At 37.3% G+C, this 21,575-nt stretch overlaps 1 protein-coding gene across 3 annotated transcripts in view; it reads right to left on the reverse strand.

The window, feature by feature from the left end:
• The window catches only part of KCNT1 (potassium sodium-activated channel subfamily T member 1), a 220,413-nt gene that overhangs the window by 180,464 nt on the left and 18,374 nt on the right, over positions 1–21,575 (reverse strand). For all 3 annotated transcript variants that reach the window (XM_074294123.1, XM_074294122.1, XM_074294124.1), the window contains exon 2: positions 3,981–4,154. In XM_074294123.1, the coding sequence (XP_074150224.1) occupies positions 3,981–4,154 (174 nt within the window). The remainder of the gene's footprint in view (positions 1–3,980; positions 4,155–21,575) is intronic.

The following is a 21,575-nucleotide window of genomic DNA, read 5'->3' on the forward strand; positions in this document are numbered from 1 at the left end:
CCCTCCCTCCCTCCACTCCCTCCCCCCGATGGCAGGTAATCCCATACATTTTACATGTTCTAACAGTTGTTTTGAGGAAACTTTTTTTTTCTTTGGTAAATCTTAAAGTTCCACATAAATGAGTTATTATCTAGAGTCAGATTCTGTGGCAGGAAAGAGTTTTAAAGCAAGTACATTCATATTCCTGGGATTGAGTGAGTAAAAAAGAAGAGCACAGAGAAGGAATACCATTTGGTAAACTCACCCTACACAAGCTTATATGAAGCTCGATTTCCAGCTGCTCTGATTTCAACTTAATCCAATTCAGTTCAATACTACATCCTCTATCCTTCTTACTTTTCCTGTCTGGTGTTTGGCACAGTGGGATTTAGTGCAAAGTATGGTCAACATGAGAGGTAAAGAACAGTTCTTGTTCAAATAATCCAGAATCCCTCTCCCTTTTTCTATCTCTGCTTAAAACCCTTTCTGTTTTCTCCCTTCCTGGAAGGGGCAGGAAGAACAACTAGGGAGAAACATGAGTAGAAAGATCTCCAGAGAGGATTTCAACCTGAATGAGGGTGGTGGCCAATTTTATTAAATGCCTCTGTGGATTGCCTTGTCTCTGGGTAATTAGGTTTGGGGAGAGAGAAAGCTATCCAATTAGTGTTGCCAATTCCTTGTCTTCTCACACAGGCAGTTGGCAGTGAGTTAACTAGTACAAGACTTCAGATATAACTGTTTTTTTTGGGCTCAGTGTGTGAGGGTTGCTGATTTAATTTATAAAAGTAATAGAAAGACTTTTTTTTTGTTGTTGTTGTTGTTTTGTTTTGTTTTTGCCTTAGGCTTAGATATTCCAAATTTGTTTCAGTCAAATAAATATAAGCCAAACAGTCAATTTTTTAGGAAAGTTTCTGAACAAACCCCTTCTTTAGTCATAATGCCACCCCCACATGCTGAATATACTATTACATGAGCTGTATGCAAAGGGATACAGGGAAGTCATGCCATAAAATTAGTGAATTGGCACGAGGCTCTCACACCTACCAGCCAACCTTTCTAAGAGTAGGCTTAGAAGTTGAAATCACTTTCCTGATTTATCACCTCATTCTGTCACAGTCCCTAGTCTGTACAGGGTTATCATTATTCTAGCAGAGATTCACATTTAGAGGATGAGTCACTGTCCAGTGCAACTAAGAAAGTTTAGGAGTCAGAAGTTAACCAAAGACAAAGATTCTGGTTTTTCACTAATCCCCTCTGTAGTTTCCTGTCCTCTTTATTACTTCTTCAGTGATACAATGTAGATGAACTCAATAAACATTTATTGCAAACTCTTATTATATTTGAAGGATGCTGAATGATTTCATGCTTGTAGCCAGCAATGGAGGAAAGCAAAACATTAAAGAATCACAACGCCAGTTAACAGCTCTAGAAATGACTTTGGAAGCACCAAAAGCCAACTATGCTGGGGAAGGAGAAAGCAAAACGAGGGAGAAAGAGATATCAAAATATGCTGGTAACTATTCAAGTTATATTTCCTTTTATCAAGACAAAATAAAGGATTTGGTATGTCATTACTTCAAAAAATGCAAAGATCAAATAGCAGGCATTTTAAAATAAATATCCAAAGGTGAGCATACACTCCTATTATATAAAACTTACTTAACTGATTTCATCTCTTAGAGAGGAAGTTTGTTTATGTATTCACATAAAAGAATGTCAACCACAATCTAGCCAGCAAGCTCTAGATTTGGAATAGCCACAGGATAACCTTAGAGTTTTCAGTAGCTACAATTATTCCGGCATAACATGATGGTACATTTTTCCTTAACATGCCCCAAACTATCCAGATATATCAAATAAATTCCTGATGTGACACATAGAGCTTATAAGCCAAGGGTCTGCCTTTTCCTGTTATATCATAAAACACATTTCTACTTAATTTCACTTCCTTTGCACTGCCACTCTCCTCCTTTCTTCACTCTACCTCCATCACAAAGAGGGAGAAGAATATTTCATTTAATTCAGCATTTCTTAGGTCAGAAGACATTGAATTCATATATATGCATGTTCCTTTCATCAGCCAAAATGTAAAAGATACAATCATATAAAATGTGACAATATACAGTTATTGAACAAAGTCCTAGGTACTGCTCAAGAGAGATGGGTGTTACTCCTCCCTTCTCCTAAAGTCCGAAGGACTCCTATAGTGTTGGCATTGTTTTCCAGAATTCTCTTAATTACAACAGAATAGGAAGCTCAATGGACTTGAGACAGTTTAGCAACTTATTCAGACAGATTGATTTTTTTTTTGGGGGGGAAACAATCTCCCCAGTGTACATATAAAACCATTAAATCCACACCAATATGAGAAAGGAACTAGCAAGAAAATCCAAGACAGTAACAAAATAAATCTAACCTTAATAATATTGGCTTGGTTCGAATGTACTTAAACAGCAATACAAAATGTTCCTCTGGCTACTTAAACAAAGATTGGAAATTGAGTATTTTCTCTTAAAGAGTTTCTTTATAACTAGAACATGCTAATCCAATCAAAATGAGCCATTTAGATGAGATAATTTCTGAGGGGTCTTTTAGCTCTAAATTCTATGGTGCTGATTGCATTAAAATAATTTTTGTTCAATGTATTGTCCAATCAGTTACCAAAGAAAATTCAACATTCACTTGTGACATGTGTTTGAACATTTCATCTTGTTATAATGTTGTTTTTAACTTAGTTGTGAACAAATTTCCTGTGGCTTTTTCTCTAATATTTTCCAAAACAATGACTTTATTTTGAAAAAAACATTTTGTTTTAGTGATGAATAGGGTATTCTAAGAGCCCAATTTATGGCCTTCAAGATCAATTTTCAATTTCAAGAAAGTAAATCTTGATATACTCTAATCCAGCAAATTGAATAGTCCCTGTTGGGAGGAAAAACCCTCCCTTTCATACACATTCATTTAATTTTGACCTCTGTGGAGTGAATCAGATCTACCATTTTAAAAACACAATGCAATGAAAGCGTTTCTGGTCTAGAGAAACACCATACTTTTGTTTTCTGATAGTGTGACTTAAAAGATCACTCATATTCACAAGAGGAGATAAAAAGCTTTTCCTAATGAGTTCCAGAATGCTAAAGTCTTTATCAATGACAGCCATTATTTTTGCCAGAAACAAACACTTAAAAATCCTCCCCCACAGCACTCTCTCTGTAATCTCTCCGTCTCTCTCTCTCTCTCTCTCTCTCTCTCTCTCTCTCTCTCTCTCTCTCTCTCTCTCTCTCTCTCTCTCTCTCTCTCTCTCTCTTCTCTCTCTCTCTCTCTCTCTCTCTCTCTCTCTCTCTCTCTCTCTCTCTCTCTCTCTCTCTCTCTCTCTCTCTCTCTCTCTTTCCTGCTAGGTTATCAACTAGCATCTTGCCAATTCACTTTACATTTAATTATTTTTCTAAGCTAGCTCTTCTGACTCTGTTCCTGCAGGACTCAAGTTCAAGTTTCTTTAGTAAACCCACAGGCAGAGAATGGAAAGGGGAGTCAGAAATGAACTTTTCCAGTCAGGTGAGGAACCTAGCAGTCATATAGGTCAATTAATAGTGACCAAGTTCCATGCACCCAAAACATGAAAACTACTAACTACATGGGGAAGGACAATTTTAAAATGACAGTAACATAGAAGGCCACTTCCTTAAGACCTTTCTCTTGTCTTCGCTAAAATTCAAACATCCTCCCTTTGCCAACTTTAAAGGCATATCCAGACAGGGTTTCGGCACCCGGCCGTTATAAAGGCAGGCCAGGTAACTTTAGAAGAAAGTAGAGGACTGGAGAATCACGAGAAGGAAAGGTACACTATTTCAGCACCACGGACAGAACACAAACCTCAGCCAGCTCAGGCCAAGCCAGTCCACCCAAGACCCAGCGTTGCCCAGGGATCGTGCAAATTTCCTCTCTCCTCTTCCCCAATACCCTTGACCCTGGCGCGTCCTTTTTCTCCCAGGTCCCATTACCTGTCGTCGTTCTGGAATGACTGGTCTCCCAGTAGCAGGTCCCGGAAACGGTATCGGGGTGGCAGAGGGAGCACCTCGGAGTCCATGTCATTCATTTTGAGTGAGGAGATGTCTAGGAGGACCCCGCTCCGGTTGCCGCTGCCTTCTCCACCACTGCCCCCACCACTCTGCAGCCTGCATGCACAGACAGCGAACACTCCACTCAGCGGGGATGAGACTTTATTACCAGGGTTCCCAGTCCCGACCCGGCCCGACCCGGCCCGGCCCAGCCCTGCTGTGCTTCTTCTCCTGGCTCCTGAGGCTGGCTCCGGGTACTGCTCAGGCAGGGGTAACCGACTGCCCTCTTCTCCCTTCCCCGCTTTCTCCCCCACCCCCTCCGCGCACTGCAGCGATCAGGGCTCTGGCCCCCAGTTCCGCGGCGGCGCTCCAAAACACAGGACTCCCCGCCCCTTCTCCAACAGGGATTAAGAAAGCTTAGAGAAGGCTAGAAAGCAGCCCTTTTCCGTCACATACACACCGCTCCCCTCCCGCCCCTACCCCAATCTCTAAAGGAGATCATAGAGAACTCAACTCCTGGAGGGCATCTTCTTCAGAGCTGCTCCTCCTTTCCCTTCCCTGTCAGCGGCTAGGTTCCGCTGGGGAGTGGACACAGACGTGTTTCCCTCCCTCGCGACCGCCTTCTTCCCGAAGCGTGGAGAGAATTTAGGAAGCAAAAGAGCTAGGAGGGGGGAGAGGAGCTGGGAGCGGGAGGCGGGGGCGAGTACCCGGCGGGAAGGGGCTGAGCCCTCCTGGTTCTCTGCTGGGTTGCTTCCGGCTCCTTGGCCGGTCACAGTGGGAAGAGGGAGAGGGATAGAGGAGAGAAAGAAGCGGGGGGGGGGGGGGGGGGGGGGGAAGAGAAGGAGGGAGAGGAAGAGGGAAAGGGAGAGGGAGAGGGAAACGGGGGGGGGGAGAGAGAGAGAGAGAGAGAGAGAGAGAGAGAGAGAGAGAGAGAGAGAGAGAGAGAGAGAGAGAGAGAGAGAGAGAGAGAGAGAGAGAGAGAGAGAGAGAGAGCTTAAAGCCATGTTGGGCAGGAGAGAGAACTGGAACTATCTTTCTAGAGCTGCTGTTCTATGGACAGGGAGACAGACATGTTTTACAATCACGGAAGAGGTTGTCTGGGATATAGGAGTACAATTTCACAGACAACTTGAGCTCTGGAGCAGGCTCACCCTCCTTCTTTTTGTCTAGTTGGTTGCCCAGAATCTTTTCTGAGCACCGACTCCTTTACCTAGGCCCAGGCTATCTCTGTTTTCTTAGCACTTTCTGATCTCCAAAGTCATTTTAGTCAGGTTCATTTAGCCTGATTTAGAGCAGGGGTCAGCAAAATACAGCCTGAAGGTCAAATCTGGCCCAGGACCTGAGACAGCACAAATTAAGAGTTGTTTTATATTGTGCTATAACTTGTAATAGTTGTTATTTCTTGGACTTTACAAAAACTATGGGCTACAGTTTGAATTAGAAGAAAAAAGGACTCGACTTGGAATGAGAGGACATGAATATAAATCCCAACTCTGCTACTTCTTTCTATCTTTTTGACACTAGGCAAACTACTTCACTTACCTGTACTTTAATTTCTTGATTTGTAATATAACTAATATGAATCTATATCCTATGTCTCCCAGATCACCTGCTTCATCTGAACTCACAGGTCATAGGCAATGCCTTCCCACTGTATCTCTATAGAATATGGTGATAGAGAGATGCCCCATTATGTCAAAAGTTTGATCCTAGATAATAGCAGGATCAATAAATCTTAGCCAGGGAGGAGGGGTTCTTCATTGAAGCCATCAGTCAAAACGTGTCCTACTGCTTTCCTGGGCCCCAATTCCTTTTTTATTATAAAACTTTTTACTTTTTCAAAACACATACATAGTTTTCAATATTCACCTTTGCAAAACCTTGTGTTCCAATTTTTTCTCTCCCTTCCCCCACCCCCTTCCCTAAAAGGCAAGCAATCTAATATATGTTAAAATGTGAACTTCTTCTATTCCACAATTATCAGGCTTCACAAGAAAACTCAGATTAAAAAGGAAAAAAATGAGAAAGAAAATAAAATGCAAGCAAGCAAGCAACAATAACAAAAAAGTGAAAATACTACATTGTGATTCATACTCAGTTCTCACAGTCATCTCTCTGGATGCAGATAGCTCTCTCCATCAAAAGACTATTGGAACTGTGGGCCCCAATTCCTTAATCTAATTTGCACCTCTCACAGGCTTCTATCCCTGCAGGTTCCTATTCCTATGCTCACAGGACTTCCTAAGTCCTACATAGTACTGGAAACAAATATAAAATACACCATGGAGCACTATATTTGGTGGGGGAATCAGAGTGGGTAAGAGAAGCATGGAGTTAGGACTTCACATTTTATTCCTTCTCTGATTCCCACCCAATGAATATTATGAGCCCTAGATCTAGTCAATTAAAAAGACAAACATAGAATTCAATTTTCAATTTAACAACTATTCATTTCATACCTGCCCTGTGTTCAGTGCTTGAAAATGAGCACATATAGCTAGAAAGGCTATTCAATAAGCATGTCTTTTCATCAAGCAATTAAAACTTTAAACAGTTTTTATCCTTTGAAAGAACTAGTATACTTGATTCCCTGCTTTTCAAAGTACTAACTGTATACAATTCTAAAGCAGAATTTGACACACTTTGGGGTCTCTGCTTTGGTCCAGCTCCATTTGAGACTGAGAACAAAAAAAAATTTGAATGTTTATCAAACACTTCCTAATTCATCATGCCCAGTAAGTTATCCTTAAGAGAAATAACACTACATGTTTGTGTCAACTGTGAGAATTTTGACAATATGATCTGTTGAAGAGAAACATGCACTCCATTTCACAGAGGATAAAATTGAGGCCCAGAGAAGTGCAGTAATGTGTTATAGTGGAAAAGCACCACATTAGGTAAGGAGCCATCTTGATTCTACCATGAACTAGCTGTGTGACTGGGCAAGTATCTATCCCTTCTCTGAGCCTCAGTAAAATTGTGGAAGTGGTGGTAAAATGAGATAATTTATAAGGGTCTTTACAGCTCTAACATGTTATAATATATCATCTAAGTAGGTCTTTGCTTATGCTAGAACTTGACCTATGACATCCTACATAATACCCTATCAACTGTGCCTTTTTGATGGCTGTTCTTGGCAATGCTTGGAATGCTTTCTCTTTATCTTCATCTCTTGGACTCCTAAAGACTACCTTCTGTAGAAAGTCTTTCCTAGGACCCTTAGTTTACCTTGCATATATTATATATATGTGTTATATATACAAATATATGCTTATATATAAACACATATCACAATGTATACTCCTTGAGGGCAGAGAAGTTATTTTGTCTTTGAAATCCCAGCACTTGACACAGTACTTGATACATAGTAGGTACTTAATAGATGTTTGCTTACTTCAATGTGGCACTGAATTATCATGGTGGGAATAGGGGGAGGGAGGCTTTTCTTGGTTAGACTACTTTGATGTGGATAACCAGTGAGGACTTCCTAAAACCAAAGGAGATAGGGACTCAGAGTCCTTTGGAATAGAGAAGGGAACACATGAGAAATAAACCTACAAAATAGCAGGAAGCTAATCTATCAAGGTTTCTACTTCTCTAGCAAGAAAGTTCTACCAGTGAGTTTGTTGGAGGTAGAAGGAACCTAATCTGCGTATATGACTGTGATATGGGACTGTGTGCTTCAGATTTCCTGTGTTAGTATGTCAAAAGCATAGAACCATATGATTTGGAGCTTAAAAGGAATGATCTTGTCTAACCATTCATTCTCAAGATGGAGAAACTAAGGTCCAGAGAGGAGGGATTGATTTGTTTAAAGTTCAGTTCAATGGAATCCAACAAGAATTTATTAAACACCTGTGAGGCATGCAAATAAGTAAATACAAAATAGACAGAAAGGTATCTTTCATATTTAGTCAGTATCCAAGCCCCACAATATCTCAGTTGCATGATACTCTCTACTCATCCAGTTACCACCCTGCCTCAGATGCTTATTACCACTTACCTTGTTTTGTTATAATAGCCACTTAATTAATCTCTTGATCTCTAGTTTCTCACCTTTCTAATCCAGATTCAACACAATTGCCAAATTGATAATCTGTAAATGTTTATATATGATCATGTCATTCCTGTTCAATAAGTTCCATGAAATAAAATATAATTTTTGGCATTGATAATCTTTCATGATCTGGCTCCAACCTGCCTTTCTGGGCTTGTTTCATTAGTCCTCTTCAGCTACAATATGGCCAAAATAGCTATATTGACCTATTTTCTCTTCCCCATATGAGACATTCTACTATACTTCCCTCTCCCTCTCTGTATGTTTCCACAGGGTATCCCTTATGCCTAGAATGCTCTTCCTTCTCCTCTTCTCACTTTTTGGAATCCCTAGCTCCTTCCAAGATTGAGTTTAAATGCTTTCTTCTTAACTTAAAAGTCAGACCTTTCCTGATAAGAAAGGAAGGTAGAATATTGTGTATAGAAAAGAATATTATGCATAGGTTTGCTTGAGCAGAATGTAAGTTAAAGCCAGAGTGAGAAGATCTTTAAACATCCAAAGGATAGTTGATGTTTTAACCTAAAGGCATCAGAAAGCTTCTTGATTAGAAGTTTGGATTCAGACTTGTGCTTTAGGAATATCAGTTTGACAGTTGTGTGAAGAATGTACTGGAGAAGAGAAAAAATGGAGGTGAAGGAAACCAATGAGGAAGCTATTCCAATAGTTCTAGTGAGAGATTATAAGAACAGAAACTAGAATTGTTCACACAGCTAACAAGCTTCAATGATATGCATGTTGACAAATACAGAGGCTCAAACCAAGACAAAGACATGGATTAAGAGATAGAAATTTGCTTATATGTATTCTTGTACATAATCTTACATAACATATTATAACTCATCTTTCTATAACACTTTAAAGTTTACAAAGTACTTCATTATAATAACTCTGTGAGGTCAGCAGGGCAAGTAATATTATTACTATTCCATTGATGTAGAAATGAAGCTCCATGAGGTTAAATGGACAAAAGGGAATGGATGTGAGAAATATGAAAGCAGAATCAATAAATTGGAACTGAGAAAAGTGAAGAAAGAATGAAGAATTACTCTGAGATTATGAGCTGGGTGACTGAAATGTTGGCACTATACTTGATAGAAATGGTAATTAAAAAGAGAAGTGGATTTGTGGGGAGTGAATATGAGGCAGTTGATTGATAAATAGATAAATCACTAGACTTGGAGACAGGAAGACCTGAATTCAAGTCCCATCTCTTATATGTGACCTTGACTGAATCACTTAATCTCTGTTTACCTCAGTTTCCACATCTGCAAAGAGGGAATACCAATAGTATCTATCTCTCAGGTGAGGATTAAATATGATAATATTTGTAAAGTGCTTTGAAAACCTTAACCTTTCATTCCATTGTCAAAACCTAGCCCAAGTTAGACTTGGCCAAGTCAGACACTACTGCATCAGCCTCTCTATCTTCAACAGGGGCAGGTTCCATGAGTTTCTACATTCTCATAATATTTCTTTGCCCTTATGATTGCTTTGTGCATAGAATTCCTAACTGTGGGTACTTCTCAGTCTTGTTCACATGCTGTGGTTCCCTATAGAAGTTATCTAGTAGCACAAACCTCTCTTCAGATCACGCTGCAACCAAGAACCTATCTCCTTTCTCTGGGGCCCCCATGGCTCTTCTTATATCCAGAAAGTATAAATACTAGTTTTGGGTTGATTTTGGGTATGCTGAATTTGAGAGGCCTAAGGGACAGACTGTTCAGCTATTCTGCTGCAGTTGGTTATGTGAGACAAAAATTCTAGAGAGAGAATAAGGCTAAATACATAGATATGGGAGTCTAGTGCCAATAAATAAATTGGATGGGAGCTTATAGGAGTAGATCATCCAGAGAACTAAAGACAGAGTTTTGGAGGATATCCAAGGTTATGGGGCATAGGCATGGATGAGAGATCCAGCAAAGAAGATTAAGTATGGTCACACAGGTAGGCAGTGTTATGAAAAGCCAGGAGAGACTATATTAATTTCGTGGAGAAGGAAAGAACAGAAAAGAGGCCTTTTATAGTTAACAATTAAAAGATAATGGATAATTTTGATATTAAAATGCAAAGTGCTTTGAACAAAATTTCACTGCATCAAGTTGTCTCTTTTTTTTTTTTCTTTCCCTGAGGCTGGGGTTAAGTGACTTGCCCAGGGTCACACAGCTAGGAAGTGTTAAGTGTCTGAGACCAGATTTGAACTCTGGTTTTCCTGAATTCAGGGCTGGTGCTCTATCCACTGCACCACCTAGCTACCCTCTCAAGTTGTCTCTTAAAAAGGGGGAGGCTTAGTATCAGAAATGTCAAACTTGGTATCAGGAGACCTGGATTCAATTCTAAATTCTGACATTTCCTTGCTATGTCACCTTGGATAAATCATTTAACCTCATGGAGCTTCAGTTTCTACTGAATGGTGATGATATTACTTGCCCTGCTGATTTCACAGAGCTGTTATAAGGAAGTACTTTGTAAACTTTAAAGTATTCTAGAAAGGTGAGTTATAATGTGTCATGTAAGGTTATGTGCAAGAATAAGTGTGGGTGAATTTCTTTTAACCCATGTTCCTCTGAGCCTGTTTTGGTTTGAGCCTCTGTATTTGTCAACATGCATGTATGTTATATCGTTGAAGCTTACTAGATATGGGAATTTGGGCAAATCCCTTTATCTTTTTCTGCCTCAGTTTCTTCAGCTGCAAAATCATCTCACAGAATTGTTGATAGATTCAAATAAGAAATATGAAGGCAGAATCAATAAAGTGTTCAATTCAGGGCCTAGCACATAGTAAACATATATTGATGTGAGAATGTCAGTGAATATTTTCTCTTCTCTGTACTTCCTGAATCCCACTGGTCTTTCCAGGGTTAATAAATAGGGCCCCAGTGTTGAAAAACTCCCCTCTAGGCCTAGGATCGGCTTTTAAACATAATTCTCAAAGGACAAAAAAACCCCCAAAAAACAACACAGGCAGACAGACCCCAGGCTCTCTTGCCTCCCCCGTCCCTGTTGCAAAGCCTGGGAAGAAATGACTGATTTGTACCTGGGGATTAGAATGACAGTCCATGCTGGGGACCTTGGCCAGAAATATGCAAATAGCTTCCTTATGTCAGGCCTAAGGCAGCCTGCAGAGTAGAAATGCCAAGACTCCACCTCCCTGTCCCTCACCCACAGAGATCTCAAGTGTCAGGAAACAAAAGCTAATCAGTCTTTGGATCTAAATCCCACAGTTCAGAGCTAAATTGTTAGTCATGTGGATTATTTACTGAACAGCCTAGGTAACTGACTGACTCACTGGTGAAAGTAATGCACCTGTACCTAGAGAAAGTGGTCAACATACTTGAATATGAAACAGAAGATTTGGGTATATCTCCTGACTTTGGCAAACATTTCTTCAGTAGGTGATCTTATTTCCTTTCTCTGGGCCTTTGTTTTGTTTGTTTTCCATTTGTAAAATGAAGGTATTGGACTAAAGTATTTTTCACATCTAATATTATTTGGTTTTTTCCCTCAGGCTCAGGAACTCATTCACTTTTGACTAATCCCTTTCCTCCATTTATTATATTCACTTAATCATCAAGTTTCTCTCCCATCATAATATCTTTTAATACCATAACCTCTTTTCTCTTTCTATACATAGCCAATACCCTAATATAAAATTACCTTTTGCATGGAATATTGTAATAGCCTCTTGTCCAGCCTACCCACTTCTACTCTTTTTCTTCAGTTCATCAGTACAAAAGTCCCCAGATTCATCATTCTAAATAATATACATGTAGTGAATATAGTTAATATCCTCTTTTGTTAACAAGGGATTCTTAGGGCACTTTCCAGTATAAGAAAGAACAAGGACACCCCAGAGGGAGGAGAGGAATTCTGGGAACTGATCTGGAGAGGCCTGGGCTGTCAGATAACTTCTGTAGGGAACCACTTATATTGAAATGTTCACATCAAGACCCCTATATGAAGAGGAAAAGAGATAGAGCCTGGACAATTAGGAACCATAAGCATAAAGAAATAATGAGGGCCAAGAAACATAATGGGAGTGTGGAAACTCATGGACCTTGCCATGGCTGATAATAGAGTTTAATGGAGTAATGTAATAGGATAGACTTAGGCTAGACTCCTGGTAGCTTAGGGTCTGATATTGGGATGAAAGAAACTTTCACAGGTCACTTGTTAGGTAACAAAGGGAAGTTTACTTAAAGGATATTGAAGCAAGAATACAGCACTTGGGTAGATTTGTGTCCTCACTAACAGGGTATGGTGGCATTTGACACTAAGTCTAATGGACCCCAAATTCATTTGAGCCAGCTTCTTTTATGACATTAGTGATCATGAAGCCCTAAAAAGTCTTAGTTTTTGAATGAGTTAAATCTCAATAATGTTAGTCTAAACTAAAAGGAAAAAATAGCCCATCTTCCAGTGGGCTACAAGGATTTTAGGAAATAATTTTCCTCCTGCCACAGGTACTCAATGTACTGAGGGGTATTTCTCAGAGTTGGAAAGGACCTTAAAAATCATCTTTTGAAGAGGATTCTAGGAAGATGATGGAGGTCAGAAAACTTTTGGCTCTCCAAATTTCCTCTACAGAAAAAGACAGAACATTTCCTCAGAGGGAATGCGGTACAGTGGAAATAAGCAAAAGTTGAGGTAAAACAGTTGTTCTTCTAACACAACCTAAGAAGACTCCAGGAAAGACCTGATTTCCAAGGGCAGAGGTTCAACTTGAGTGAAATGCAAATCTCTCCTGGTCAACACTGTGGAATCAACAAACAACATGTTCTGGAGGCATCTGGGGTTGAGAGGAGACTTCAGCCTGGAATACCTTTGTCTCATGGACTGGGTGTGGGTCTGATGGCTGAATAGGAGAAGATTGAAGGCCTTTCCACTGTTGAGAGAGCCGAGCACAATTGTGCTGACCAGCAGCATCTAGAAGGGCTCTATTGCTGTTTCAGGAAGGGAGTTAGCACACACCTGCTGAGTGCAGTAGCAGAAGGGAAGGCGCCCTGCTGGCTGTGGGCACTTGCAGGTGAGCAGAGTCCCTGGTTTCAGTTCCAGGGAAGAGAGGACAACTGCAGTTTGCAGACAACAGACCAAAAGGAATATGATAATTTGTGGAATAGCATGACTGGGGACTCCAGCCTTAGCGTAGTAGTGGAGAAGACAGCTCAAGGTTGAGCCCTAGCATAGACTCACAACATAACAATAAGAAGGATCTGAGACTTGGGGCATAACCCCTCCCCCATACCTCTGGTCTAGAACTTAATCACACTAGTAACTTCTAAAAATAAAACAAAACAAAAAATAATAAAAATGAGCAAGCAAGGGGAAAAGAATCCAATTGTATAGATACCAGGATAGAGAAGATCAGGATTCATGTTCAGAAAAAAGATAATGGAACTAAAAAAGCCATTCCTTTTTCTATGAGAAACATCAAATGGTCTCAAGCACAAAAAGACTTTTTAGAACTTAAAAAGGACTTTAAAAATAAAATAAGAGGATGGAGGAAAAATTAGGAAAAAAAATAAGAGCAATGTAAGAAACTCAAGAAAATTATGAAAAGAAAGTCAACCAAGATAAATAGAGAATCAAAATTTAAGGAAGAGTTATTTGAAGACTAAAATTGGGCAAAAGGAAACTAATGATATTATAAGATAAAAAGAAGTAATGAAACACAATAAAAATGAAAAAAATAGAAAAGAATGTGAAACATCTCAGAAAATAACTGAACTGAAGAATAAATCAAGGAGAAATAATATAAAAATAATCGAATTGTCTGAAAATTATGACAAAAAGGAATCAATATAATATTATAAGAAATTATCAAGGGAAATTGCCTTGAAATTCTAGAAAAAGAAGGCACAGCAGAAATAGAAACTCCTCCTCCCACCACAAATCACCATTTGAAAAATCTCCCAGGAGAAAAACTGACAGTAATATCATAGTCAAGTTTCAAAACTCCGAGGCTAAGAAGAAAATATTGGAAGTGACAAGAAAAAAATCAATTTAAATAATATTGGGCTACAATAAGGAGCTCACATATTGAAGGACCATAGGTATTGGAATACTGTATTTTGTAGGGCAAAAGAACTAGAATTATGATTGAGGTTAATTTACTCAGTAAAAATAAGGCTAATCCTGAACCAAAAAAAAAGATATTTAATAAACTGAAAGACTTTCAGATATTTGTGATAAAACAGCAAAACTTAAGAGAAAATTTGACATAAAACATCCTGGAGAAATATAAAATAAACATTAAGGACCAATTATAATGGATTCAATAAGGTCAAATCATTTACTTATACATGAAAATATTAGTTCTTTTATGACTGTCATTTTATTTGGATAATTTTGAAAGAAATACTTGGACTAAGCTGAATATGATGGAGGTAATTCTTTAAAAAGTAAAACTGTACAGGGAGAGATAAAAAAGGAACAATTATCTCATACAAATGAATCAAAAATGGAAAAATAAATACAAAAGAAACCAGGAGTGGGAAGAGCAGGTAGTGCTGAAATTTTATTCTCAATGAGAATGAGTTAAAGAGGGAATAACATTCATATAGAAGGGTATAAAAGTCTTCTAAGTTCAGAAAAAGCAAGAAGACAAAGGTATAGGGTTGGGAAGAGGATAAGGGAGGGATTCTTGGAGGGCTGAGTAGGTTAAGGAACAGGACAGCAAAGTAGTGGATAGAAATCTAGCAAAGGAGTGAGGAGGGATTGTAATAGGGTGAGAAGGATAGATAAATAAAAAGAAAAGAAGAAAATATATTATGAATAACCTAACTTAGAATGTGAATGTGATGAACTTATATACAAGTATAAAAACAAAAATACTTTTTTTTACACAAATAAAGTTAAATCTAAACAATTGAATTAACCATTTTATTGTTTATGGGTAGGTAAAGACAATAAAATTTCTAAAATGATAATTTTACTTAACTAATCTATTTATATAATGTCATTCCAATTAAATTATTAAAAAACTATTTTGCTGAGGAAAAAATAACAAAGATCAATCGGAAGAACAAATGGTCAGGAACTTTAAAGAAGGGAAGAAAAAATGTAAAGGAAGCAGATTCAGTAGTATGAGACCTTAAACCATATTATGAAAGCAGTGTTGAAGTGTAAAATGGATAATTTTTTTGTATAAATAAAACCTGTGTAGCCAAGAATAGAAGGAATGCATTTTATAGATAATCTCTCAGATACAGTGTGATTAGATCTGCTGAGGTCTACATGTAGACCTCACATATATGAGTGTATATGTTCATATATGTATATGTTTATAGATATTAATGTATATAGATATATGTATATAATATTTATATTCACACCTAATTTGTAGCCTTCTTGGTGAAGGAGGAGGAAAAATAAAGTAAAAAAGGTACAGCAGAGAACAAAAGATAATCCACAAGGAAGCAAAAAAAAAAAAAAAAAAAAAAAAAGCCAGACAGCTATGAAAATAATGTGTATTTTTTTATAGGTTTTCTTGAAATGGAAATTTATTGCTTTTTATTGAATCCTCTCATGTTCTGCTGTGCACATAATAATTTTTATTTTGTATTTAAGTTTAAAATATATTTAAAAACAAAAAAAATCACATTTTATGGTTATTGTTCATTCATATCTGACTCTTTATGACCACATTTTGAGGATGAAAGATACCAGAGTGGTTTTCTATTTCCTTCTGCTTATTTTACAGATGAAGAAATCAAGGCAAACAAGATTAATTGATTTATCCAAAGTTAGACAGTTTGTAAGTCTTAGTTCTTCCTGACTCCAGGTCCAGTTTTATCCTTTGCATCATCTGCTACCCCTCAAATCATCTGGTTTAACTCATTCATTCTAAAAATGAGGAAACTAAGGTCCAGAGAGGAAGGATTGATTTTTTAAAAATGTAATGGAATCCAACAAGAATTTATTGGATACTGATAGGGCACATAGATAAGAGAATACAAAATATATAAAAAGTAAATATCCTTCATATTCAATCAATATCTAGCCTCCACAACTTCTTAGTGCATGTTACTCTTCTAATCATTCTACCTCAGATCCTTATCATCTTGTATCTTGGCTTTATAATAGCCACTTAATTAATCTCATTAGCTCCAGTTTCTCATTTTTCCAATCATCCTCTCTGTAACAGCCAAATTGATAACCTATAAACTCATACATGATCAGGTCACTCTTTCTCAGTCAAATCTCTAGGATCAAATAACATTTTTTTCTTTGGCATTGATGATCAAATTTATAACTTCACTAGTACTATGAGTCATTTGGTTTATGTAGGATGGAGTGGTAAGGGAATCCTTGAATTCCTTCTCCATGGGGAATGTGAGAAAGTTTTCTCAAATAGCCAAACAGCTAACATTTACATAAGGTTTTAAAATTTGCAAAGTGCTTTACATAACTTAACTAATCTAATCTGAAAAACAACTCTGTTAGGTAGTGTTATTATATCCATTTTTATATAAGAGAAAATGAGGCCCAGAGAAGTAAAGCTACTTTCTCAGAATCATACAATTAATTGGTTTTGAGTGGGGAATTGGAATCCAAATATTTCTGCCTTTTTGTCTCTACCATTTTTAGGTCTGAGTACTTTATTTATTTTTGTTACATTGATAATAATGAAATTTATTGTTAGCCTAAATGCTTTCATAGTAGGTTAAGGCAAAATATATCAAATATACTTAAATTCTCAGTATTCCGAGTTAGGAAATTGAGTAAAGGGATTTTGTAAAAAGATTTCTTGTTTCTATGGACAATGCTGATAAATTTGATGTCTTGGAAGGGGTCCTAGTTGCCCTACCATAATTATGTCTCTTATTAAGATTATACTTAAGAGATTCTGTAATTGGCTCTGTTCTACTGAACATTTTTATCAGTGATTTCGATAAAGACCCAGAGATTATGTTCATCAAATTTGCAGATGACAACTTTGAATTGGACAAGAAATAGAATGATAGGTCAACAGAATGGACTAAATACTCATTATACAGGAGCAAATCATCATAAAGCCTAATGTTTGATAAAAAGACTTCAGCTAGTGGGGCAAGAATTCACTATTTGACAAAAATTGCTAGGAAAACTGGAAAGCAAAAAGAAAATGTTTGGAAATTAGGCACAGACCAATGTCTCATACTACATACCAAAATAAGCTCAAAATGGGCAAATGATTTAGACATAAAGGATGATACAAGCAAATCGTGGAACATGGAAGAAATTACATGTGAGATCTATGAATAGGGGAAGAGTTCATGATGAAACAAGAAATTGAGAGGTTCATAGGAGGTAAAATGGATTGTTTTAACTACATAAAATCAAAAAGTTTTCACATACACAAACCAATGCAATCAAACTTTAAAAGAAAAGTGGGGAGCTGGAAGAAAATTTGCAGCAAGTTTTTCTGATAAAAGTCTTTTTTCCTCAAATAGATAAAGAATTGAGCCAAATTCATAGGAACCATTCTCCAAATGATAAATGTTCATAGATACAAATAGATAATTTTCATAGGAAGAAATCAAAGCTATTTTATTTATTATCAAAGCTATAATCATAGAGAAATGCTCTAAATAATTAGAGTAATTTAAATTTAAACTCTGAGGTACTATCTTTCTTATGTCCATCAAATAGGCTATGATGACAGAATAAGAAATTTGACAAATATTGGAAAGAGTTTGGAAAAATAGATACCCTAATCTACTATTGGAGGAATTATGAACTAGACCATTCTGGAGAACAATTTGGAAGTATACACAAAAGGTTATAAAATTAACCATACTGTGGTTTAGAAGTACCCCAGTAGATCTATCCTCAAGGAGTTCAAAAAAGGGAAAAGATAGTATATATACAAAATGATTTATAGAAGCTCTTTTTGTGTTGACAAATAATTGGAAACTAAGGGAATACCTATTAATTGACTGAATAAATTATGGTATATGATGTGTCAGAATATTGTGGTCTAAGAAATGATGGCAAGGAGGGTTTCAGAAAAACTTGGGAGGACTTACAGGAATTGATGCAAAGTGGAGTGAGCAGAATTATAAGTATAATCTACATTATAACAACAATACTATAAGGAAAATCAACTGTGAAAAACCTAGCCATTCTGATCGATACAATGATCCATCATATCTCCAAAGGACTCATGATATCAAATGCTGTCTCTAGGTGGAAAATGGATAGATTTACAGTGAATATTAAAGCATTATTTTCCCATTTCTTTACTGTTATTGCTTTTTTTGTGGGGGGATATGGTTTATAAGAAAATATGTTCCGCATGACTTTTTATATATATAATGGGTATCATATTCCTTGCTTTCTCAATGGGAGAGGAAAAGGGTGGAGAAAGGAAGAGAATATGAAACTGAAAATAAAAATTAAATAAAATTGCAGATGGCAGTTCTGGAGAGAATTTAAAAAATAGACTAAGAATTCAAAAGCATTTTTACAGACTAGAACATTGGGTGGGGTTGGATCTAATGAGATGAAATTCAATATGAACAAAAGTAAAGCCTTATTCTTAGGTACAAAACATCAACTTCACAAGTACAAAATGAGGAAATGTTTCAATATGTATCATGAAAAAAATCTAGATGTTTTAGAGGACTGCAAGCTCAATATAACCTAGCAGTGTGATGAGGCAGTCAAAAAAAAAAAAAGCTAAAGAGATATTAGGATCCATTAAGAGAGGCATGATTTCTAGCAATAGAGATGTGATAGTTCTACTGTATCCTGGTCTCACCAGACTGCATCTTGGAGTATAGTAGTCAGCTTTGAATACTAAAGTTTACTGAGGACATTGATAAATTGAGGAGTGTCCAGAGGAAAATAACCAAGATGGTGAAGAGCCTTGAATATGTGTCATACGAGGGGTAATTAAAGAAACTAAAGCTGTTAAGCCTGGAGAAGAGATTTATGGAGACATAATAGTTGTCTTTGAGCATTTGAAGGACTACCGTATGAAGACAAGGTTAACCTTCTTCTCTCTGCATCCAGAGGGCAGAATAGGAGCATGGGTAGAAGTTGAAAATAGGAAAATGTAGGCTTAATGTCAGGAGAAACTTCCTAACAATTAGAACTGTCTAAAAGTGGAATTGACAGCCTCAGTGCTGGGGAAGTGTGAGTGGTCAGTTTATTCTTCTTAGTGGTGTTCAAATAAAATATGAACAACTACTTGTCAAATATGCTATGGTGTGGAATTCTGTACTGCAAGGGTTAAACTAGATGGTCCATGAGGTTCCTAACAACTCTCAAATTCTATGATTCTGTTTAACTGGAAAGGAATTCTTCTAATCATGGATGGAACATAATAAAAGATGGTGTAGGAGTGGCAGGTCTCTAATGCAGAGAGACATGAGTACTTACTAGAGAGATTTGGGGTAACTTATTGTTGACATTTGATACATCTTGAGGATGAAAACCCTATCCCCTTTCAACTTTGGTACTGGGAATATTTCTGAACTCTGTATAGTTAATTTAATTGTAGCTACCTACTTCTCAGTGGGAGGGATCCTGGAGAGACTACTGCAGAGAGCTACGGTTCCAGGTACAGGGACTGTGGAGTAATCCAAGTATACAATAGGACTTCTAGATCCCAGCTTCTTGAAGTGTGGGTTACAATTCCATATGGGGTCTCATAACTGAATGTGGGGATTGCAAAATTATAATTTATTGTCAATAAATGTTTGATTTGTATGCCTATTGTATATATATATACCTGAGGTTTCACAAAAAAAATTTTAAGGCAAAAAGTGTTTTTGAATGGAAAAGTTTAAGAAGCCCTCCTCTAGATATTAATGTGGCAGCTAGTTTCTTAACAGTAGCTGTGCCAGTTTAGTTGATCAAGGAAGTATTCAGGATATATGAAAAGAGCAAGCTAGGACCAACAGACCTCACAAGAAGTTTGAATTAGGCCTGCTATTTGTAAAGCCAGAATTCAGTGTCATTCTTCAGAGTTAGGCTGATTTGGGAATGGTACTAAAAGAATGTATCTAACACATCAACACAATTATGGACAGGATGGACAAGTTTGCACTTCTTTTGTGGAAGAATATAGCATTTGTCTTTTGGAAATTGAAGTCTATTGGGCCTCTGCTGAGAAGTGGTTTGGGTGGAAAGATGAAAGAAGAGATAGGTCTCCTAGGCTTTGCAGAAATAAATCTCTATCTAACCCAGAAATCCTTCCTAGATTTATTCCACTTGCACATGTAAAAGTCGTGGGCTAGATGACAGATTACAGATTATAATTACATTACTCTCATTTTACAAAGAAAACAGGCATATACTTCTATAGCTTGTGAAATGGCTAGACCTCTGTGATCTAAGTGAAATAACCCAACTATTCATATCAGGATTATATTGTAGCATGCTTGGAGATTACTAAATATTCATGGATGTCAGCAAAATGTAATTCATTGATGACCAAGTAACAGGGACTCTGAATCATGAACTTACATCCTGGAAATGGTGCTTTCTGCTCTAGACCAACCATTCAATTATCCCAATTTCTCCTTTAATCTGTAGACCCTCTGGAGTCTCATAGCTGTCCAATCTTACTTCATGAGTATCTTCCTACAAGCAGTATAAATTGCACTGTCTCCCCAAACTGTGAGTCACTTGACCTTGGTACCCATGGCCACAAGTTTTCCTTGGATCAACATGTAGTTCTCTTCCCATAACTCCATTATAAACTCATCTCTACCTCTCCTTAGTCTCTATCTAGCCTTCTCTGTTTCCACTGCTCCCTCTTAACTCTTTCTCTATTGCATGGCTTTGTAAAAGCTTCTGTATTTAGAGTTTTAAGTCCTGCCTGCCATTTGCTAGTTGTGTGGTCCTTGGCCAATTCTTTTTCCTCTCTGCTTCTTATCTACAAATTTTCTTATTTTCTCATCTACAAAATTAGGAAGTTATCCTGGATATCCTCTAATATTTCTTTCAGCTCCAAATGATATGATCTTAAATTTCTTTCTCTAATGTTCCTTTCTATCCTCTGTTGCTCATTGAAACTTAGCTTTCTCCTAAAGACACTGCATCATTTGGTATTCCATCCAAGGCTGACAGTTCCTTTTCTTAGTCTCTGCAACATAAAAAGCTAGGGAAATAAGTTGGCAAACTCTATTCTCTAATTCTACTTTTTAGATGCTTCTTCAGCCACTACAGCCTAGCAATCACTTTTAAAGTTCTAACTATTTTGTCTGTATTCCTGTTGTTGTCATTTATGGGGTTTTAGGTGATTCTCTCTACTTCCCCAATACATTTAGCATATGTCTCAATCTTTTTATCAATCCCAGCCTTTCCCATTTTGAACATCCTGGCCTTCCAATTTCCCAGCTTCTCCTATAACGATTGACATAAACCACATGAGTGCTCATACTTTAAATAAAGCTTCATTTTTCCCAAATGAATTTGCTGCAGATGCCAGAATTCTTAGTTATGAATATGACTAGGACATGAGTGTACTATTGAACCTTGAATAATGGATC

Source organism: Sminthopsis crassicaudata, chromosome 2 (genome assembly GCF_048593235.1).
Source record: "Sminthopsis crassicaudata isolate SCR6 chromosome 2, ASM4859323v1, whole genome shotgun sequence".
In the NCBI taxonomy this organism is placed as follows: domain Eukaryota; kingdom Metazoa; phylum Chordata; class Mammalia; order Dasyuromorphia; family Dasyuridae; genus Sminthopsis; species Sminthopsis crassicaudata.